The 25,599-nt window shown below is 28.5% G+C and overlaps 1 protein-coding gene across 1 annotated transcript in view; it reads right to left on the bottom strand.

The window, feature by feature from the left end:
- Window positions 1–784: 784 nt before the first annotated feature.
- Window positions 785–25,599, bottom strand: part of LOC129966766 (short neuropeptide F-like) — a 132,935-nt gene continuing 108,120 nt past the window's right edge. Inside the window, exon 3 of the mRNA XM_056081328.1 lies at window positions 785–2,764. Coding sequence (XP_055937303.1) covers window positions 2,520–2,764 — 245 coding nt within the window. The 3' untranslated portion in view covers window positions 785–2,519. The remainder of the gene's footprint in view (window positions 2,765–25,599) is intronic.

A 25,599-nucleotide genomic window follows, 5' to 3' on the forward strand; every position in this document is an offset into this window, starting at 1 on the left:
AGGCGTGGTTTTCGTTTATCAGATAAGTGTAATAGGCTGTGACGTTGAGTTATTTTCACTTTGATAGCGGGATGTTCCACTTACGAAAGAATTTAGCAGTGTTTGGTGATGATTATTAGAACTCAATTTTATTTTCTGTCTTTATACTGTTGTGACAACGATTATTCATATTTTCCAAAATGAACTGGAGAAATTGCAGTCTGATAGATGTAATCTCTATTTGTTATTAAATTCGTATTGTATTGAGACTTTTTAGGCTTCACTATTATCAATGTAATGAAATAGTTATTTTCTTTGTAAGTAAAGTGATGTTCTTATTTTATTGCAGTTGTCCTAATTACTGCAAATCCCGAAACCTAAACGGTCATCTAAGAATAATATCATATAATATGTTAGTAAAGTACACATATGTTCCACTGTCCAAGTTTTTATTTAAAGCCAAATAAAACATACAGTATTTCAGAAAAACAGCAAAAAAGAACGCTATGTTTGAAAGAATGGATAATCACGTAAAAGAAGAAATGAAATTATAAAAAATTTTCTTCCTTGTTTTTCATTTGCAAATTCAATTGAATTAATTTTACATGTCTAATATAAATTGCTGGCTATTTATTTCAGGAAGAATATTCAAGACAAACCTTTTAACGAAAATCATAATAATATATAATTGAATAAAAATAAGAATCATATATTGAATGATTGAAAATATAAGATTATTAGTTAGAGCATTAATAGCAGATTTATAGTATATATATTAATAAATTTAAAAAAATCCAAATCGGAATTCGTTTTATTAGTAAAATAGCTTATTGGATTCACTTACTTGATAGCCTTAATACTAATATATAAATATTTCCAAATAAACTACATCTTTTTGATATAACATCTTTATTTTACATTTAGACATCGATAAAACTAAAAGGAAATGCAATCGTAGTTGAAAAGCATGGGATCAGACAGTGGCTTATATTTATTATACGGAATACAGAATGTACAGACAAATAAATGATGAATAAGAGATGACATTGCAATGACCCAGAGAACAACATTAAGCAAACGGTTTTTTTCTTCTTTTTTACAAGTGGAATTCGAAAATTATGACCTCTCTTCGCCGTATAAAATTTAATAATTTTTTTAAGCTGAATTAAAAAAAGTAATTAATCTGTTCATTAATATAGCAGAAACTGTTTAAGACACATTTTTGTTCGAAGAAAAAAGAATGATCTTGATGAATTTATTTTACCATCTTTTTCTTGGTAAATTGATTTTTCCGTCTGTTTCTTGATGAATTTATTTTTTCATCTTTTTCTCGATGAAACAATTTTTCCATCATTATCTTGATAAATTTATCTTTTCATCATTATCTTGAAAAAATTTATTTTTCATCATTATCTTGAAAAAATTTATTTTTCATCATTATCTTGAAAAAATTTATTTTTCATCATTATCTTGAAAAATTTATTCCACAGGTTCATGTAGATTTCATTTCATATTATAAAATATGGCAAATGTTATTTAATATTGAGTATCTTTACAGTTTTGATGAAAAATTCCTGCTATAAGATGTTATAATTTTAATTTGTATAATTAGTAATGTTAGCTTAACTATTGCTTCAAATATAAATCATAGAAATTTTATAACTTAGATATATAGTTTAATGGATTTTTTTTTCATTGTTAACCTGGGTCATTGGGCATATACATCAAGTTGTAAGAATTAAAAGGCAACTTTGACATTGACAAACAAAACACCAAGAAAAAAATTGCATTATTTTAATTTTACAAACCAGTATACTTATATATATGTTTATTAATGTGATAATACAAACAATTTCCACGCATTTATTTATTGAATTATTTATAATAACAATTTTGTTTTGCTATATAAAATAGTGTTCTAATATAATATTTTTGAATTTAAAAAAAATGCTTTTAATACGTTAGAGACATCGTTAAAAAATTAAAATCTATAAAAAGTTGTAAATCTGAATATTTACAACTTTTAAAAGTGTTTAATAGTGTATCACATATTTCTAATTGATATTGCTACTTACTTTTCATGTAGTAATTAATATAAGTTTTTAACAGTTATTTTTATGTATGTCTATAATAATAATTTTTATTTTTATTTTAAGCAAATAACAGAGCAAAGTCATATTTAAATTACCAGTTTTTGGTAATCGAATTTGCTCATTTCATTTTTTTATTAAAAAGGAACACATTTAAAGAATTATTTATCAAAATGGAAATAGCTTTGCTTTTATTGATTTATCGGCATTCTATTCATTAAAACACATATGCACAACATAACAACACAATGATACAAACATATTAAAAAACCCAATGAAACAGAGATTCGTACTCAAGCTCAGAAAGAACTCATAAAAATTATGAATAAAACATGAGAAAGTTGCCTTTTACAATCCTTGTGATTAAGACGAACACTTATTGACATTTAGTTGGTGAGAATAATTACATCAATCCAATAATAACTTAGAATGCAGGGGGGGGGGGTAGCTTCAGTTGGAGGTGGAGTCAGAAGGATTCTCGGCGTGCCAGAGAGGATCGGCGCGGCGTCCGAAGCGAAGTCGCAGGGAAGGGCTCCTTCCACCCTTGCGCTCCATCTGGTGGTTGTAGGCGGAAGCAGGGGCGGCGGCCGCAGCCTCGTTCCGAATGAGCAGCTCGTACAGGTCCCGGAGGTCTGGAAAAAAAACGGAACCAGGATAGGGATGAACGTCATAATATGTCTGTTGTAACGCCCCTTCTGAAATACAAAATAATAAAAGAGTCGGAAATTTTGACTGGTTAATTAAAGTGATTCTAGGATTTTATATATTTTTCTTTGTTTAAGATTTAAATTGGAAAATTAAAAATGGTTCCTGCCTGTACAATGAAATTTATGAAATCTCGCGCATTATCGAAAAATATTTTTTTTTTTCCAATTATATAACAAAAGAAGAGAGAATTAAGAAGAGAATTATTAAGATGTTTTTGAATCGATGAAATTTAAATTGTTTCTTAGAATTGGACAACACCCCTTTCTATCGATTACACTGAAGTTAATTAAAGAGGAAAATCTTTTGAATTTGAAGCAAATTAAAATTATAATCTTTTTTCAGATAGTAAAAACAAACAAAAAAATTAATATTTGCATTTTGGGAGTTGTTGCAAACTGCGCTGTCACATCTTTTTTCATTATCTTAAAATCATTATATGAATGAGTGTTAAGAAATAGGAGATAGGAATTACAACATATTTCGTACTCAGAAATTGTTTTCATAATTAGCAAACGTGAGACATTATCAGAGGGATATTTAATAAACAGGAGGCATTAAAAAAATAGGAAATCACTAAAACGTGTTCTTGAAACGAATTGACAAACTCTTCCAAAGTTTGTAAATAAAAATTTACTACCTTTGACAAAAGCCGTTAAAAAGAAAATAAATGTTCTTGAAGTAAATAATTTGTCAGATAGATGGCGCTACAGCACTGAGCAGAATTCAAATTTCTTTTGGAAACCGAATGATGTTGATATTGTTAAGAAATAGTAAATTATTTATTAATAAATCATAATTTATTAAAATATACTTTTTTATTTATATTATAGCCGATCAATTATTTAAATATATATAATTTGCTTCTCAGAATAGAGGAATATAAACTTATTTTGAAATACTTTTTCTGACCATATTCCAGCATTAATCATGAATTTAGCTCCCGATTTATATGCAATTGAATAATACTCTTAAATGTTTTAAAATACAACAAGACTGATAAAAAATCACGTCACTCTCATTTATTATTATTAAATAAGATGAAACATTTTAGGATAAGTTGATAAGGTTCAAGTTTTCTATGGTGCTTCTTAAACATACGAGAGCAATTTGGAAAATAAGTTATTTCTGGTGATCAGCAACATATACGCATGGATGCGGAATTTTTATTATTTATGTTTGTAAACTACAGCAATACGCTGTTTTTTTAAATCATAATTCACATAATTTATATTCAGTTTATTGACAAATTCTTCAAATATGAATTTCAAATCTTTTAGAGTATTTTGACAATTCCTATTTGAAGAATTTGCCAAGTAAGAATTGTCAAAATACTTTAAAAGATTTGAAATTCCAATCTGAAGAATTTGTAGGTTAGCTGTAGTAGCGTTATAGATAATCAAAGCAGTGAGTCGCAAGTCACGGTTTATATCTGATGATGCGGAAATCAATCGACGCCCAACCTGAACGCTCAATCTCAAATGAACTGCTGTAAAATTTCTTCGGTACGTCTAGTAGTGTCATCTTGAAATAAGACTACATGTAAGAGTATTATGTAGCAAACACTTATTTCGGATGCATCGCTTATTGCATAATTCAGAAATAGAGTTACCGTAAAATTGTAAGGGTCAAATACTTATAAGGGCCATTTTTCGCTGAGAAATTTCATTTTCAATTGTTCTAGAGGACAAAGAAATAGCAACATAACTTTATAATCAGTGCTTAATGATCTAATACACATATTGCTGTAGGAATGAGAAGGATATCCTCTTCCATTTTTTATACTTGTTAATGCGGAATTTAATGTTCTTAATTACTTGTGCAGTTGATTTTATGATTTTGTTTCTTCCACCGGGTGTGCCCTTCAGAAATGAGGACGAGAAGCTTCGGGTATGGTGGTTGGTTCTCGCCACCCTAGTAGGTACAGAAATGGTGGCGGTCGGTTATCTCCTATCGATGACGGGACGTACTTCCCACGGGAAGGGCTGTAATGTGGCCGGTGATGGTCTTTAAGCCTCAATCATGCTCCTGTCGTGGCGGTTCAGTCAATCAGATTTATCAGTGTGCCATCGGGAGGGTCAGAGTAAGGTTATGATTTTGCTAAATGATCGTGATTGTGAGGTTAATAATAACTTTAAAAGATTTATTAGTTTTACATTTTTACTCTTCATTGTTTACCAAGCAGTTACCTAAAGTTACTTTTGCAAGAGAAATGAATGATAATTTCATTACTTTGAAATAAATTAATAATTTAGATATTTAACACTGCATGTATTCGAAAGACATTTCAAAAGTAATATTTTACGGTACATTCTTTATGGAGGAAAACTTGACAAAGTCCTTTCAGGATAATCACTGTAGCTATTTCACCAATTTTTAGGCAGAACAAAAGTACACGATCCCTATCTAGGTCGTAAATGGTTTCCACTTTCTAATAACCTCATTTTTGAGGTGTGAGGCAAAATAAAACTTTGATAGAGCCTACCAACTAGAACGATTTTACTAGTTAACCCACCAGTTATCTAGTGATTTCCGTGAGTTGGCAACCAGTCCATTTTCTATTTTCATCCCGCGCTTTTCGCAGTTTATTGTGTTAATTTTTACGATTACAGTTTTTTTATTATATCATATTATTATCGTGTAACATATAGATTTAATTCACTTTTAAAAAAAAACAATATTTGAACGTATTTTCAAAACATCGCATCAAAATAGTGATTTTTAAAAATTACTCAGTCAAAGGGTTAGTTTTGCCACTTTGCAAACCTAGTTAAAAGATAGGAATGTTTTTTGTTCATTATACAAATGCAATTTAAAATAGTTCTTTCTTTTTGCTAAAGATGTATTTCGTCAAAGTTGGTTGATATGGCTAAATTAATAATATTAATATCGTGTGCTAAATTGACTATTATTGTATAAATATAGCTTTTAAACTATACGCATCAATATTTGGTAGTTAGGTTCCATCTCAAGTAAATGTATTTAATATTCTCTCCCTTACTCTAGTTTCCTTAACAAACCACGTCTGCCTTAGTAGTAACTGTAATAGTAACCTACATACCCCATTGTGAATTCACATAATAACGAAAGAAAAATTACCCAAGTCCGAAATAATTTACGATTACTCCTCTGTAAACTTTGAATGCCGAAACATTCAAATATTTCACACAGAAGTGAGTATGCATAGCTTTGTTGCGGCCGTTCATTCGAAATGCAATCGCATAAACCGAAACAATTTCATTTATACATCGAGGCGAAATTCAATAACTTGGCCGCGGCTTTCCTATTCTGTCGTTTTCACATTTGAAATTACTTTTGCACGGAGAAAGTCATTTTCAGCCCTTTGCCAAACGATTCTACGACGCCAGATATATCTGTCTCTAAATGAAGGGAACTCTCATCGCGGAACTTGATTGTTTCTGTTTCAAAACGCAGTTGTTTACTTTTGTTGGTTCCGACAACTCCCGAATCGCTCCGAATGGGCATCTCGTGTAAAATGTTACTCCGAGAGGTCTCATTGATGGAGCTGTAATTCAGGGGGGGGGGTTGTCGAGTGGGTGGAATGAAAACTGTATCTGAAAATGAAACATACGTCATTGAGAGAGGCGGAGATTTTAAGAGGAGTAATGATGGACGATGAATTATTAGAATTGTTGTTTTAGGAAATGGCAACATTTTGCGTAGTATAAATGTTAATTTTATTACGATAACTGACTATATATCGAAGGAATATAGGAATAGGAATTTAAAAAATAAATTTAAAGGAGATTCGAACTCTAATAAAAGTATCATAATGTGAGAATGTTTTCAAGAGTTATTCATGCATATTTATATTATTTTTAAAAATATCCTGTTAATTATATACATGTGATAACATGCACAAAAAATTATTTAATCGCTCGGATTTGTATAAATGCATTAATTAAAGCAACAGAATATATTATAGTAAAATAAACTAAAAAACATTAAACAAATTTATTAAAATTAATTTTTTAGAGATAATATTGATGTTACAGTAAAGCTAATGTTTTAGATTTTAATGTATTTAATCGCGAGGGTTTTTATAAATGCATTAACTAAAGCAACAAAATATATTATAGTAAAATACACTAAAATACTTAAAAAATTATTGAAATTAGAGTCTTTTTTAGAAATAAAATTGATATCAAAGTAAAGCTAATGTTTGAGATTTTAAATTGGCATAAAAAATTTCAGGGCGATGATATGCTTTTAAGTTATTGAGAAAAATTGTTAAAATTTTGATCAATATTTTTATTGAAATTAAAAAAAAAAACAATTTCTTAGTAAGTACGTACTATCCAAGAAGTAACTATATGCAAATTTTATAGTTTTAGATCCAACGATCTTCTCAGAAGATCGAATGAGAATGAAGAAGAATGATATTTGCCTTATGCATACCGTGTTACGCAGTCGCATTTCCCTTTCGTATGGTAAGAAAGTTTGCAGAAGGCTGTCAGCTCAGAGGTCATGTTCGTCATCTGAGCGTGGCTCAAAATTACGAGTCCCATCCCAAAACAGCTCTAGTGTTGCTTTAAAACGAGACGTTAATATAATTAAAACAAAAATAAAAGCTAAATTTTGCATGTCGCAATTTCCAGATAGTATAACAATCTATGAACATTATATATTAAAAAATGAATTGTAAATACACAAAGGAAAGCAACTTGATGGTTTTATGTAATATAAAACGCTTATATCTCTCTTCTAAAAGCCCAAAAAATACTTGTTTAAAATTTGCACTCAAAATTATACCGCATTGTAATTAATATTCTTATGACCTGCAGTAATGCCTTAATTTAATGAGGTATAAAAATATAATCGTTTTTAACCTTTTTATAAGAAGTGGAATTACTAGCTATTGATGAAATCCAAAATATAAACAACAGTATAATAGAGATGATGATGGATAGTTAATAGATGGATAATCTCGGCGCATAGTGATAGAATGCGTAAGAATATGAATGTATTGTATTAAATTTTAATTAATCTGCATAATGGATATTATTGACAGAACACGGATGAAAGGAAAAAAAATCAAAACAAATCCAATAAATTGGATAAATTCTAATTAAGCCAGATAATCGAAGCGTTGAATAATCAATTTTGATTTCTAATTTTTACAGGCAACTGACTTTTTAGATTGATAACTTAGGATGCAGTAATATACGGTAAATTAGGTCGTCTAATACGATAAAACTTTGGTTAGCCTATTTTATAACAGTTATCAATAAATTTTCGATATATCAGAATCTATTTATTTGGAAAGATGTTTATGAATTTTTTTGAAAGTAGTTTAAATCTTTGGTTCAATTTCTGATTCGATGAAAAAATAAAAATAAAAAATAAATAAAAGGTAGTAATATAATTAAGGCAGATATCCTATAAATCTTTTAAAAATTTGAAAAATAATTTGTGTAAATATCTAAAATTGTAGTAATGAAAGGAAAAATTAAATATTTTTCAAAGCACGTTCTTTTTTCTTTAAATAATAATAATAATAAAATGATTTTAAAATTTTTTAATTTTTTAAAATGGCTTGTCAAAAATTAAAACGTATGACGATTATTAATATCTTCTATATCGGTTTTATAGAATTGCTTGTACAGAAAGTAAACCATCATGTTTTTTTAAAAAAAGGTTTTTATTTTATATTTTAGGATGTAAATAATATTTCTTGATTTATAAATCATTATTTAAAATTTCCTGAAAAGTTTCTTAGGGGAAACTCTTTTTTACAGTTTCGAAGGTCTACACACATTTGAAAAAACTTTTCCGCCAGTAGAATTTCTATCAGAGGTTAAAAATTATAATTATAATTATATTTATTATTTACAATTCAATATTTAACATAACATAATAAGTTTCTTTCCCTTTCTTCGAAAGGTTTGACTACTTTTATAAATATTTCAATCCTTACGAGCTTCAAACAATATTCAAAATTTTCTAAATACTTTTTCTATTTAATACGATCACAATAACAAAACAAAACTCTTGACGTTTTTGAAAAAACTTTGAAGAAATGAACCACATTTAAGTGTAAATTAAAATTGACGGCATAAATGGTTTAAAACATTCAAGTCATAAAATTCAACCTCAATGATGGAATCACTCCAAAAAAAAATATTGTTTTAATTACTTTTTTACCTAAAAAAACCAATCGCAATACATTTAAAAACACCTCCACAAATATCATCAAGTCGCTCTTGTTAAAAGCAATTCTATCTGATTATTTTTCTATTATCATTGGCCTAATAATGTGTAACATACACTTTTCCACAAAACATTCAGATTCAGAATATACGTGTACACACATACACACGCATATATGAGTATTTAGTCGACCGAAATAACCCAGCCAGCATCATCAATATCAATTGCATTTATCCATATTCAGTTCCATACGAATGCAGTATTTATTCGCATGGAAGAAAATACTCATATATTTTACTTAAATTTTCCCTTTTAAATAAATTTTCGGATGCATTTATCATTGTTGACAAGCTCTTTCCCGTCCAGCTTGCATTTATTATGCATGAACTGTAGTCATTCTCGTACGAAAGAAGAAAAACACTCTATCAATGAAAGAGAGGGAAAAAAAAGAGGAAAAAGTAAAAAGAAGGATTTTTTTTCCCTGAGAAAGAATTCAAATTACGCATGTGGTTTTTCTCTTTCGTCGCTTTATTTATTACTGAAAGCGGAAATTGTAGCTTTTGGTTTGCGAGCGTTAATCTGATTCTAATGATGAAAGAATGCTTTTATATTTATAGAAAAAAGACTTGCATCTTAGTGTTTGCTGTTCTTTATGAATTAAAAGGGCATTCCGTCAAGATCAAAAATGAAACCCATTGCTGAAATTGCCGCTTTTGAATGGCGAAGTTTTATTTCTGGAAATATTTACATTCCTTGATGCAGATTCATTGATGATTGTTTTATTTCCTCCAAAAATAACTAGAAACTCACGTGGTAAGCATATATTTGCTTTAAAGAGTTTTTTTTTCAGCATAATTAACTTATGGACACATTTTGTTGCATAATAAAATAAAATTAGAGCTAAGTGTATTATTTTATTGTGTCTAAAATATTCATTTTTCTAACTTATTTGTTTGAAGTGGGAAAAATATATTTCGAGTCCCAATGTTTAAGTTTATGGTAAATGAATGAATTTTGCAATTAAGTTTGCTGCCAAGAAAATAGGATAAAAAGTATTATAAATGAATAAAATTTTTTTGAGTTAGAGATGACAAAAAACTAGTTTTGAAAATTAGACATAAAAAATTATTATATATTTTAGAATATTATCTACAGAAGAGTTATTATAGAATTAGAATATTTATAGAATACTATTTACAGATGCTCAAGAAGTCGAAGAAAGTTAATAATTTCTAATATTAACGGAAGAATTTGATAATATATTTTGTTCGATATGTTAAGAAATTTTTACCTTTTTGTGAACAGAAAAATTGTTCTCAATAGCTTTAAAATAGATTCGTTTATACTAATAAAGATAAATTATCCATGATTGCAAACTATTTTTATTTTTGCTATGCTAATACAAGAAGTAAGTTAATTTTCTAGCATGAAACCTAGTTGAAAGAAGCTCCCAATTTAAGCATTGTAGTTTAAATTTTGTTTTTTTAAGTATTACTTTAAAAAAGGAAATTTAAAAATTATCGAAAATAGTGAACATAATTTTCACAAATCCTTAGACATGAAAAATCTGTAAAGGCATTTTCTGATCAATCTGGTATTGTTTCTATAAAATATAGAGAATCGACTCTTTTTGGAATCTAGGTAGAATTAAAAAAAAGATTATTAAAGATTTTGTTTTCAGTAAAATGAGATTGGGAAATCTCTTTACCCTAAAGCGTGATTCGCATTGAATTAAATTAAATTTACAATTCAGTTCCACGAAGAAGTTATTTATTTATTTCTCTGTTGCAGCTTTACAATTGGCTATGGTGGCCAGCAGACAGAATTTCATTTTTTTGGACAAATCACAGGCTCAATATAAGATTTCACCAAAAATTTGGAGATAGGAATCCGGCTCAGGTGTCTATCTCAGCATCTGATCACAGTTCAAGTCAGTTTCAACAATAATATACAGCAGCTTCAAACAGAATTGTTAAACTATCTATGTTCTGCAACAATGCTACAAATCTCACAAATCGAAATGAAGGTAAATAAAATCATGGAATTATTTCTTTAAGTGAAGTTTATACATTATTTGAAAAAAAACCCCTTCTCGTGTGTTTTTAGAATTTAATTTAATTTCAGTTAAGATAGATAAAATATAATTTTTAAAGTTAATTATAATATAATTTATTTTAATAATAAATTGTTTTCTGTCACTCTTTGATAGTTTATTCTGTTCTTATGTTTGAAATAATTGAAAATTTATAACATTTTATACAGTGAATAGTCACTTGGATACAATGTAAATTTTACCCAATATTATTCAACAAAAATTTAGCAGAAATTATCGGTTTCTCGAAGCTGCCTATAGATTTGAAGACTAAAAATATTTTAAATCGTTACCTTAGAGGGAATGCATTCTTTTTATTGCGAGATGTGGAGATTTTGAAAGGCATGATTGTTAAGCGATTATTAAGAATTGAAAAATATGAATATTTGAACTCTTATTATTTCGCACACTCACAGCTTAGCTAAAGTGATTTTAAACACGAGTAAGTAATTACTGCAGTATTGAAGAGTTGGAGTCCCACTGCACTTCGTAACCAGCTGATCTCTAACGATCTCTCTCTCTCTCTCTCTTTAGTTAACCCTCAAACAACCTGAAGAACTCTGGTGGAAAAGAATCCACTCTCAAGGACTAAGATAAAATAAACTAATAAAATTTTGTATGAAAATGAAGAAATTCTCTTTTCTTCAAATTAATAACAATGTTGCAATGGACTCAAGATATATATGCCATGCCCTCCTCAACAATTGATTCCAACACTTTTCATTATATTTTTATTCTTTCTTTTTTGTATTTTGAATTATTTTATGTTTTTTTCTTTACAAAATATCTGTATTGAGTCCAAAAATGTTTTGTCATATTCTCCATGCCCAATAATCTGTTTTCTTCTATATTTCTAGTCATATGTTTTATGATGTACAGTATTTATGTCTTCGTCAATCATATTCATTTCTATGCCATAACACCACTACTGCCATTAGAACCTGTAAATCCAAAAGGTTTTGCATGTATTCATCTACATTCAATCAAGAAAGTCTTTTGGACTTGGATTCGTTTTTCACTGTCCTCTTGCGCGATGGTTCAGATTCAATATCAGTAGGGACAAGTGATTAATTATGCATGTCTTTCTTCAGTGTATACATACTCAAAAGACTGGGAACCTTTCTGATTCCAACCTTGAGGGTGGGTTACAATGATGTTAATATCCCATAAAAAAAGAACAAGTCTAGTGTCTAATGGAAACTTCTGGAAGCAGCATGTCATTAATTTTAACATAAAATAAAAACTGGGAAAATTAGCCTAGCAGTTGCAGGATTTTATCAAAGTTTCTGTTTAATACTTCTTTATAATACATTCAGCGGATGCATTATGAAGCAGAATTGTGAGACTTCTGTCAAAATTGGGGGATGATGGAAGAAAAGATGACAACTGATAGCCTATTTAAGTGTCACGAGCTTTTATATAAAATAAAAATGGTTGAAATATACTTATTCGTTAGGGATGGGAAACATAACCATTTGTTTCGAATACATAGATTATATTTTGTTCATAAGTCGAAAAAAAATGTGCTATCTTTTGAAAATTTATGTACAAAATGGTGTATTTTGTAAAACAAAAATACTTTGTAAATTCTCGAAACCAAAAACTAACAAATGAAATATAATGGAAATCATGTCGATTGATGGAAATCAGATAAAATCAAATCTTAAGTTCGAATATAATCAGGAAAATTACGACTTTCGGTATTTAATGTTTCTCATTTTTTTTTATCTCTTGACGACAAGAGATGCCAAGTAATTAAGTTCAAGTAAGATAAGATAAACTAAGTCATTTTTCAAACGAATGAAAAATTTGCAACCAGCGTTGGGTAATTGCTGATATGCAAAGAATGATTAAAGTGAGGTTATATATGTCTCGCATGTACATTTAAACAGAAGCAGAGGCATTTTAAATTTTCCCTTCATCGCCTTTTCGATTAAGAAGTAATTTAAAAATAATTCCATCACATATTTTAAAAAAGAAAAATAATTCATCTTAGTTTCAAGCGTTACTACAGAATTTTTTCAGCAAATGATTACTTAAATTACATTTATAAAGTTTCCATCTGTGAAAAAAATATCGTCTGCACCGTAAAGAAGAAAGAATTTTCGATGTCCTTTTTTTTACTTTGAATATCGCCTGTAATTAAAATATATTTATCACAGTACGATTTAATAAAAGAAACTTATCAGGATTGACGCTTTGAAGAATGATGGAATGTTGGGAATTTTATTTATTCTTTACGTTTCTTCAAAAAATAAGTGTCTTTCTTTTAATTTTTGCTTAAATGAGTGGAAATTTGCGCCGAGGAAAAAAAAATGTATTGATGCTTTGCAGTCTAATAAAGAAATTAATAGTATGGCACGAAAAAAAAAATCTAAAAGCCAAAAGAAAAGATTCCATTAAGCTAAGTAAAAAAAAAAAAATCTTTCTTGAAAAATGTAGATAAAAAATGATTTTAAAAGAGCACTCTCGAGCTGTTTTTTGTTACATCATTAATCCGCCAAATTTTCGAGTCTATTAAATTCATGATCCTAAAGTATTCTATCTTGGCTTGCAAATTAAAATTCAATTGAAAGTCATAATGGGATACCCAAAAAAGCATACAAAAAAGCAATTGTTTTTGCATGGGTGATAGAAAGAAAAAGAAATCTTTGTTTTTACTTCTTTACATATATTTTTTCCTTCAAAATAAATCAGGAGCATTGAAGCATGGATGTCATGATTTTCGAAATCTCAGAAAAAGAGAATGATTCCTTTTTTTGTTCTTTTACTAGAAAAGTGCTAGATTTTATGAATTAATGTGTATGTCGATACTTACTTTGGAAAATACTAAGTAAAAGGTATTTTTTTTTCAAGCTGTGTATTTATGAAGAAGTAAACGATGTTTTCAAAATAAAGTGAAAGAATAGAAATGATTGAAAATAATTTGTTTAATTGTTTCAAAGTTATTTGAAGGAACAATATCAATCGATACAAAAAATGATAATGGCATAAATAAAATAACATATTTAAACCATAAAGAAAGAACCTTTATATTTGAAATAATTAATCATGTGACTGAAATAAGAAAATTTCAAAGACTGCATAGGAAATTAATTGAAATTTTATAACAAATTTTTTCTATATGAAAGCTGGCAATACTTTTTTTAATAATTTTCAACACTTAAATTTCTGTAAGCGCTAGAAAAATAAATTTTTTTTTATCGTTTTCTCAAAGGTTGACCTGTTATCCAAATTAATAATTACTAAAAGAAAATATTAAGACATCTCTTGTTTATTTGCTCACATAGTTCTGCTGGTAAAATCTAATTTGATGGAATTATCCAAAATATCGTCAGAAGCGGCAAATAAAATTTATCACTATAAAGAGTTGAAGTATAGTCTTTTCAACAACAGTTTAAGATTAAAAGAATGATAGTTTTTAGAAATATTCTCCAAGAAATTCTTATAGAAGGTGACTCAGCTTTCAAAATCATTCCAGCATTTTCTAGTTAATTTTCTAATATGATTTCAAATTGCTAGATAATATAAAACTGTAGATATCATCAGCTAGATGATCTAAGAAATGAAATCAATCTCTTCACTAATTACTCCCAATAGAATCAGCTGTAAAGGTTGCTTTGCAGTACACATACTCCCACTGAGGTGAAAACAGTTTTCCCTATTAGCATCATATGCTCAACAATATTGCTACAAAATCTTCACGACATTGGCCAGTATTTAGAATATCGAAGAATATTGTGGAGGTATCGTACAATCTTTTGCGCTTATAGGACTTTGATAATGAATAATAATATGAAAAAATTCAAGTGAAAAAAATTGAAATACAAATAAAAATAACATTTAATAGAAAATTCAAAGTATGGTGAAAAAATTTTTTGAGTTATTTCAATAAAATAGAAGAAAAAAATTCTCCACTCATTTGATTCTACATAAGACAATTTATTTGATTTTTAATTATTCTACTGATAATTCAATGAATCAAAGAATTACTCATATATTTTATTACGAATATTTCAAAAATCCAATTTCTTGGAACTTTATCTCATTGATTAAAATCCTATAAATTAAAAAAAAAAACACGTCTTAAAATATTTCACCATGTAAAGAATATCGATTTCTGGACAATTAACTTTTATTACGATCAAATACGAATTCATGTTCTGAAAATACTTCTTGTAATAGCATAGCAAAAATAAAAATCGTTTGCAATCATGGATAATTTATCTTTATTTGCATAAACGAATCTATTTTAAAGCTATTCAGAAAAATGTTTCTATTCACAAAAAGGTAAAAGTTTATTTCGTCGTTCTCTAAAAAGCGGTAAAGTACCGTTGAAGATCTTAAAAAGAAAATTAATTGATTTGAAGCATATCAAAGATACACATAGCAAAATATGTACATTTGAATTATATTCTTCCATTAAAATGGAAAAAAAGCATTCCTTTTCTCATTCTTAATTCGAAGTTTAAAATTATTTTTATTTCCATTTTACTATTAAGATTTAACAACACAATTTTTTAATATTATTTTGTCATAAAATGAACAGTTAATTTTCTTACAAAAGAACCGTAGATTAATTTTATAGGAAGTTTGATAAAATATTTGATGTTTGCTCAAAATATCGTTTGATAAAAACGTTTTTTTCTACAAAAAAGCTGATGGGAATTTATGCAAACTTATTCAAATTAAAGACGGTACAGTGTCTTAAAATAGACGTGTTATATAAAGGCATCGAGACTCGATAATAATCTTATAAATTTTAATGTTTTATATAATAAATTTCAATATTCTCATCTATCATCTATTTATAATCATAAATTTGATTTTTGATGTTGTAATTCCTTTGACTTCATCTTTTCAATATGCTTTATAACTTTTATAGAAGAAGCTTTTTATAGAAAATAATTAAGTAAGATAAAGCGTTTACAGTTATATATTTTATTTTAATATCAATATTTATTTTCTACAGAATTCCTTTACAATTTCTTTTGGTTTTCTAATAGCATGCATTTTGAGGAACTTTGATGAAATATTCGATGAAACATTATTAATGAACATTAATGTTTGGAAAAAAAAAATCATGTACCTATTGAAAGAAAAAGAATTAAATAAAAAAAACGCCTTTATGATTTCTGTCCTATTCAAAACGGTTGCTTTAGCTTTAAAGTAAACTATTGTACTATTTAAAAAAAATGAATTTTTTCTGAAGATTTATAAATTATTTTGACGAAATTTCACATTTTTTTGATATCTGAGAAATAAATTTATTATTTGATAATAGAAGGATTAATTAAATTAGATGTTCTTTTAATCTAGTTCTTCAGAGGATTTTAAAATAGGGATAAATCTTTCTAGGATTTAAATTTCACTCAAAAAGCACGGTTTTACTGATATATTAATCGAATCATTTGTAAATTAAAGATGAAAATAAATTTGAATCAAAACATTGAAATATTAATGGCAATTCTGTTTATAACCATCTAAAGGTACCTAAGATTCCCTTTCCTAAATCGACACGTGTTTAAGAAATCACTATCAAAATTTTATGGTAAAATCGCTGAAGGGAAAAAGCCTGGTCTCTTTTGTTCTTGTGTCGTGATGTAGACTGACGTATTTCTTACAACTTATTCTTTGCAAGTAGATTATATCACCGCGGTAAAATAAATTAAAGTTTAAAAATTTGAAAAGTTTCTTGCATTTGGCCACGCAATTGCTGAAACATGTTTACATATGTATATTTACTTCGTTTTCAACTTTCATGTAAAGACTACATTTCAGGAAAGAAATTTCTCATAAATATTCATTCACTAAAATAGCTCCTTTAATATAATGCTAGTTGGCAACCATTTATTATCTTTACAAAATATGCCAAAATTGTTTGCAGAAACGGCAGTAAAAACTGAAATATTAACTCTCTTGCATATATTTATGGATACTTTCAATTATAACTAACACACACCATGACAAAACGTCGCAATCTATATCTTAAAATTACCCCTTTCAAATACTTACAATTCGACGATGTTGCTATGGTTCAATAACTCAGAAGCCATTGCTTGACGTATGTAACGCATTATGAGACCTTAATTAAACCCATAAAAAACTAACGGGCGGTCTGACTCGACTCATAACATTCATAAGACGCCTAATCCTGTCTTTATTAAATAAAGAAAGTGTGGTATTAAAAACAAACCCCCTAGAAAAGGGGTATGGTTGCCATCTTTTGCCGGATCTCTAACTCTCTTTCCGGATTTCTTGACCGGATATTAAGAGTTGTGGATATAGAGGAAAAAGGGATACCCGGAAAATGGATAGGAACGTTGATGTATCTTATCATCGGAATGGATGGGGAGGAGGGGGAGTCGAATCTTATAGGGAGGAGGGTGGGCTGATGAAATGAAAGTGTTCCACAAGGAAGGGTGATGCCCCTAGAGTTTTTTTATGTTTTGAAGGAAGAAACACAGACTTGATTTAGTGCGGTATAGCAGAAGAAATAAAATTCATGCTCCTGTTAGGGCAGTAGTTTTTTTTCCGTATTTGAAAATATACGAAAGTTATGTGATCTTGTGTACAGGTAGCGTTTTATTTATTTTACACCGACAAAGAAGCTTTGATTCAATCCATGGAGAACTTCTTTTTCTGGAATAAAAGTTGATCTAGTTTTAGAGGATAAAAAAGAGGAATGAATTGATCTATAAAAAAGGAAAGGAATTTTTTAAGTGCATGATTCTGAAGATCTTTATGCCAGTTATTTATATTCTTTTCTTTTCTTTTTGGCGAAGTTGCTTTTTGTATGATTAAAATATATAATCCATGCATTCGCATTAATTTTCATATCAGTTAATCAATTTGTGGGAAATTATTTGATTTTTTTATGAAATTAAAGTTAAAATAAAGACTATTTTATTTATCAAAAATAATATTTGGAATATATATTTTTTAAAATTGAATTCAAATACAATACAGTGAGTTCAAATGCAGTTCAAATTTTACTACAAATCATTATAAACATTTCAGATTCAGATAAAGTGTAAGTTATTTATAAAAAGTAGTTATAAAAAATTCAGAAAAAATGCAAATTACTTATAAAAGATTTCATGACTAAATGAGTGAAATTTTAGCAGCTTTATAGAAAAAAATTATTTTGTAGCTTTAAAGTAAAGAACATTTTACTAATAAAAGAAAAATTGCTTAAATAAAATTTCCTGGCCTATAAAAAAATAACTGAAAATATTGTAAAAAATCCCACACATTTTTAAATAATTTTTTAAAATTGTTATTAATATGACCAAAAATGTCCCCATTTTTCAAACCAAATTAAACTAAACCAAAATCTGGAAAACACTTCTCTTATCAAATATAAATTTATTTGATTTGTTCTTATCACTAGAACTATGAAACCACAGATAAAGAGTTTGATAAGTAATTGGGAGGAATACATCTCCTCTCCATTAGGAACTGTCAGTGGCGCAGAAAGAATAAGTGACACCCAGGGAATTCATATATTTTTCATTTCTCCAGCCATCATGAAATGCAATGAGCCAGTGGATGATAATATTTATTCGCTTTTCACTAAATTTTATTTTAAATATTGAGGTAAACATACTAATGCCATATCTCCATAGAACCGCTTTAGAATGGCACCAGGCTGTCTATAACCTGATCTTGTCCCCTACTCAAAGTGTCACTGGGACCTACTTGTTTTAAAAAACTTGACCAAGAGAAAGAAATAGAATATTATGATTTGAGATATTTGAATCAAAAGTTAGAAGATGAGGATTTTGATTAATAATGTTCCATCATGAAATCCAAGCTTATTCTTTTTTTTCTCTGGATGTATGAGTTTGCATTGTTGATTTCTGTACGTGCTGTCTTTACATCTTTTCAGGTAGGTCAAATGCTGACTTTATATCCGTTTCGGTTGTTTTACTATCTATGTATCATATGAATAAAACATCGTTGCCCATTGTAGAATTATTGGATATCTTGTTCACCTATTGGATGGAATTTTCCATAACAATATGCAGAGATAGCGAGAGTGTTAAATGTATCAAAGTAAAATTAATTTCTAATGAAATATTACAAACAATTCTTTCTACTTATAGTTAAAGAGGATGTGTGAGTGTACAAACAGGCCAGATCGTTTGACATAGAGTTATTAAATTTGGCACAAATGCATCTTAAATATTTAGATTTAAAATTTTAATCATTTAAAAATCATGGCAGATATTGGAATTTTACCAAGATAGCTTCCAAGATTATTATTACAAGAAATGATTTTTATACCATCTTTAAGTTAAAAATGTCTTTTTGATGGCGCCAAGTTTGTTCCCTTGTTATCTTTAACTTGAATTGTTGCAATTTTTTGAACGCTTTTTTATTCTATAATTTTCAACAATTTATTTTCTTATTGCTGTAAAATTCACACTATTTTCACTGTTTCCAATATATTTATAAAGCCTTTGTTCCATTATTGAAAATTAAAGGAGAAAGTTTTTTTTACTAACCCCACAATCTACATGAAAAGTAAGAAAGTGAAGTTATAGTACCATTAAAAACAACGTGTAATTTGGAAAATGATCACACGCATTGTTGGACTTTTAATAACACTATGATGTCTTGGAACTTGATTCTGCAAAGAAGGTTCCCTTACACAATACACAGAACAGACCTAAGGAATGGATAATTTCTAAATAACAAGTATTTTTTGCCCGTAACAACTTTATGCTTGAGAATACTTTATTGGGATAATCTTGTTAAGCGAGTTATACATAAGATATTTAATGGTTCTTCTTAAATCATAAGTTTAGACAAATACTTTTAAGTACTAAGTAATTATTATGAAAAAGTAAAATGTTGAAAAATTGCAATAATTGCAAACAAACAAACAAATAAATAAAGCCGGAAAATTATTTTAAATAAACACATACACACATCCAAATGAAAGTAGGAAATTAAAAAACTCCTATAACGTGCAGAATTAAAAATAAATAAATGTACGAAGAATCAATTAATCTATTTACAGTTTTATTGATGCATGAATGCAGAATTATAATTTTATATAATTGTAAAAGGAAATATTTAATGCCATAAAACTGATTAGATGAAAAAAAGCTTGAACCAAACGATTTTTCAAAACCCATTTTATACTTCAATGGCGTTTATAGTGACTTAAGTTCGTGTTAAGAAAATAAAGTTTTATTACTTGTTTAATGATTTTAATTTACAGAGAGAAATTTATGGTGCAGAAATGAGTGTTTTGTCCTTTGCAAGATCTAATCGATTTTTAGAACCGGAACATATTGGGATATTTTTAAACCTATGTTATAGAAGATTTAGGTGTTTATGGATCAAGTAGTCTAGTACGAAAAATTTAAAACAGATAGATTCGAATTTCTAGTCCAAAACATCCCATCATGATAATATTTTAGTATGGTTACATCAAGCATTATTTCATTTAAAAACATCTAAAAAATTCTGAAAATCGATTTGTTTAAAGGATTTGTCTTATAGAGCCTATTTTTCGGGGCTCTAGGTATAAACAACTTGTGTGCCAACAAGTATAACACAAGGGTTACAAACGTAAATAAAAACTCAATGGATAATGGAAGGAAGTTTCGAATTGAAAAAAATACAAGTACAAATGCCAATAAAAAGGAGAACAACATCAAAAATAAGAAATTAAGCAAATACAAAGAAAAAAAATTTGCTCACATGCGAAACAAAAACATTTAGTAAATAAGATTATAGAGCATCTTGATTGATTTTCACTTTCTCGTATACGCAGTGTAAAGTATAGTAATCGTCAAAAAATTCGAAATCGAGATTTTGATGAATCTCCACGTTTTAGATCCCCCAGAGTTAGAAAAACATATTTGATCAATATAATTGAAAACGATTCGAACTAGACGGTTGAAATTTGGTATAAGGTCTTTACACAAAATTTGCAAATTTCTATCAAATTTTTAGCAAAATCCATTCAGAAGTCCGTCTATCCGGCTTTTCGAATATAAGTTAACATAATAATTACAAAACGATGAGAGCTAGGTAGATAATATATAAATCGGTAAAATTATCGGTTATAAATCGGTAGATAATATGTAAATCGGTTAAATTATCGGTTATAAATCAGTAGATAATATATAAATCGATTAAATTATCGGTTATAAATCGGTAGATAATATATAAATCGGTTAAATTATCGGTTATAAATAGGTAGATAATATATAAATTGGTTAAATTATCGGTTATACGGAAGATAATATACGGTAAGATAGAATATGGTAAGATAAAATACGATAAAACGGTTAACATCTACAGATAACATTCGGTTAATATCTATAGTTCAGATGCCTGCCAAATTTGGAAAGAAATCCAAATATGACAATTCTGAAACTACTTATTTACTTTCAGAAATAAGTAAACTGGATAGCTCAAAAACACAATGACTTAAATAGATGAGATTAGGTATAGGAATTTGTGACTACAAGTGCAGTTTTGTGTCAAATTTTTGTATCAAACGGTTGGGAAAAACGTGTCTAAAATTCAAATTCGATTTTCGGATTCTGTTAATCGCATGCTAGGAATTAATCGCCAAATAAGTCGCCAAGAATGACACGATAGATTAACACTTTCATTGCGGTAATGTCGCACCTTTGTCCTCTGCGCTAATATTATATATATATATATATAGTAACTGCTGTACACTAGTGCCATGTAAGTCATTCTCTGGCATGACAAGTTAATTAAACAGAATGCGAGAAAGTTTTGAGGTGTCCAATGCCGCTGGTTGATGATGCAGTTCTAATGATACACTACAGATATTATCATACTAAAAAACTTTCCATTTGTGTTTCTTCTTCAAGTTAAATATAAGAATTTCACTTAGACTCGAATAATAAATATAAAAAAAAATTGAGTTGTTAAAACCAATTTATACCTTATTTTTTTCTTTTGCAATGTGTATATTTCCCCTGTTCTGTCAGTCCAGATGCTCGGTCCCTTATCGACGTTATTAAGAACAATGATTTACGATTTCCTGCTCACTCTCAGGTACTCATGGATATCTTTTAATTTTCTCGCCTCATTAGCTGGGCCGTCTACTTATTTAGACTCGATTGGCTCTACCCCCTCCCCAGCTCCATCATCCCCTTAACGAGGGGAGGCTTCTTTGGGCTCATTTTTAACGAACCAATACAAGCTCGGTAATAGAAATGGATTGATTTCATTACCCGTCTTCAGTAAAAATGAGAGGCATTCGTTTGATGTGTGGATGGTTCGTTGGAAAGACATTCGGCACCTTCAAAGGAGTATGATATGCAAGGTAAAGATTTCATCTGTCAGTGAATTTCTGTCATTTATAATTTAAAGATGTTTGAATGAAAATTAATATTTAAAAGTTTTAAAGTTTGGTAAAAGCGTTATATTTTTTAAATGTTACGTATTTCGCATATATGTATATGTAACACATAATTTTTTAAGCAGAGGCCGAAGAGAGAGAACTTTCGAATTTTAAACTTCGCTTTTATTCCATCCCGGGAGGCATAATTTATGTACAAGCAGCAGCGACGAGGAACATCAACACAGAACGACACAAGACTGAAAAGAGGAAAAGCTAATGAAATATTTATCTCCATGATTATATACTGTAAGATTTTGATAGAAATTTCTTTACACGTGTCAATTTAGGAAAGAGAATTAAGGGATCTTTTAAAAGAATTTGTTTAGACGGACAGATTTTTGTCCATTTACTCGGAGTGTTGAAACTTGTCGATCTCATCAATTTTACAGAGCTTCTGTTGCATTAATTAAATAAAAAAAGATTGAATTGAATCAGGAAATAAGAGAATATTTTAGAATGAAGTTAATATGGACTGAATTAAGATAAAAATTTAGAAATTAATTAGGTTTTAATTTAGATTTCAAAACATCCTTACATATGTAAACATATTTTAACAGATTGTAGTTGCGTGGGAGAAGAGAATATTTTGGAATTTTTAACTTCAATTTATTTCATCCGGGAGGCATATTATATACAAGAAGAGATGATGGAACTGACGTCCGTTCACATCGTGACACAAGAGCAGAATAACAAAAGAGAGGGAAAAAGACAGATTTTTCGCTCAGTGATTTTATAATGAGATTTTTAATAGGGATTTCTTTGATTCGTTTAGATTTTGGATAGGGAGATTTAGATATATTTAAAAGAATGTTGTAAACATAAAGGATTTTTATCCCTTCACTCGGAGCGTGAGAGAATGTTGAGACAGCAGTTTTATAGAGCGCGTGTAGCATTAATTAAATAAAAAAATGTAGGAATTGGATCAGGAAATAAGAGAACATTTTAAAGTGAAGCTAATATGGGCAAAATCAAGATAAAAATTTGGAAATGAACTAATATTCAATATAGGTTTTAAATGTTAGCGTTAAAATATATAATTCAATTATTTCATAGAATAACTATGCATTTCATGAAGAAGCTAGACAAGTCAGTTAAAGTATGTAACGAAACATTTCATACTTTCCTAGTTATTATTTGAAATAAATAGTTATTCTATGAACTAATGATAGAACGTTAAGGTGAAAAATAAACATTTCAAAGTTAATTTATAAATGAATTGATCATAAATAGTTAAAATCGCTCGAAAAATACTGTATGTAATTGATAATAGCATGTGTACGATTAATTGATAAATAAAAAGGAAAAGCAGGTGATATAATTTATTAATGGTCATATTGCTAACATTAGATAAACAGAAAGGAAAAAAAAGAATCTGTAGCAGAAATAGTTATATTTAAATATTATAAAAAAAAATACATGTTGAGTTCAAAACTAACTAAAAGCAGCTAGAACAGGTTCAAAGAACTTCCGAGTACCGTATTTCATACTTTAATGATCAAGTAATCGTTATTGCATAGAACACCTAGTTAAATCGTAGAATTTAATAATATTATACTTTAACTGACTTGTCTAGTTATTTCATGCAATGCATAGTTATTCTATGAAATGGCGGATTTCACACCTTAACGATAATAATATAATTAAATGTATATATTGTACTCTTAATTTTACAAATAGCCGAAACATTAAAAGAGTTGAATTTGAAAAAAAAAAAATGTGAAATCTGTCTTTGTATAACTTCTGCTCATAAAAAAACAAAATGCCTGTACCAAAAAGAATACTAAACTTCAAATAATGACTAAAAAGCCATAAAAAATGTTAAAAGCTCATTTTATGTTTGTGATAATATATTTTTGCTTCCTAAGAAAAATTATATAGCTCCCTTTTTTTCTATTGCTGAGCACTTATATATTTACATAATTTACGATACTAATTATCTAAAGCAAACGTACACTTAAAACTATCAGAGAGTCAATACATGCAACTTTACAAACATTTCAAAACGAATAAGCACTTAAAATGCTCTTAGAGTTACCAAAGTATCCCATGGAAAATTCTTGAAGATTTTCTATGTAACAAGATAGAATCTTCTGAGAGTGATTTACGCGTTCTCTGGTGCTTTTGAATTCAAGTCATTGGTATTTACCTCATTCAAAAATAGACAAAACATAGAAAATATCCAAATTCAACGCGTAATATTTCTTGCTTTATTCACCATACTAATTAAGAGAAATATTTATAGTATACCATAACTTCTGAAGTGTGAACGCATTCATCTTTTCCCTGTATTTGATGGCAGAAAAGGAATAATGAATAGATTGATTATGCGTGTTTTCGTGTCCTACTTCTTAAAGATGTTTGGGGATTAGATCAAATTATGGGCTTATTCAAGAAAGTAAATCACTAAAGGAGGTAAATGAATAGAGTTTGAATGACTCATTAGATTACTCTTTGAATGCATGTAATTTAGAAAGATATTTGAAATGAGTCTATTTAAAGAGATATTCCGTAAGAACTTAAATAACATAAGACTGATCAAAGAGTGATTCTAAAGGGGTTTTCTAAGCTAGTTTTCGATCCTTCTCTTTGAAATATCCAAATGTAAGGATATAAAGATGGAGAAAATAGATGTTATTTTGTATTTGGTTAATAAATTGGTATTTCTAGAATTTATAGGAAATTGATTTTTCTTGAATTTATAAATACATGCAATTATTTTTAAATGGATGTGTTAAATAAATGTAACTTTTCATCTTTAAAATTATAATAAATGCAGGGGGATTCATAAAGAAGTATACATTTTCCAAATGCTTTAAACCAATAACAGTAAAAGACATGAACCAACTTTGCGAATTATAAGATAGATGCACTCTTAAAGTTTATGACTTATCCTTGACAGAACTTACAAAGGATATAGTCTGTGTGTCATGTGACTAGTCAGTCAAAATGGCGGCATCTGGAGCGGAGAAGGCCTTTTCTGTTCTTCAATTTAGCAAAACGGAATACACAACTGTAGTGCAATGGCATTTTCGATCACAATTCGGAAAAGCAAGTTTCAATTAAAAATATATATCTATCCGTAGCATGAAAAGTTTAAAACTATGGGCTGTTTGTTCAACGGTACAAGTCCTGGACGACATACTCTATCATAAGAAGTC

This window comes from Argiope bruennichi, chromosome 1 (genome assembly GCF_947563725.1).
Source record: "Argiope bruennichi chromosome 1, qqArgBrue1.1, whole genome shotgun sequence".
Taxonomy (NCBI): Eukaryota; Metazoa; Arthropoda; class Arachnida; order Araneae; family Araneidae; genus Argiope; species Argiope bruennichi.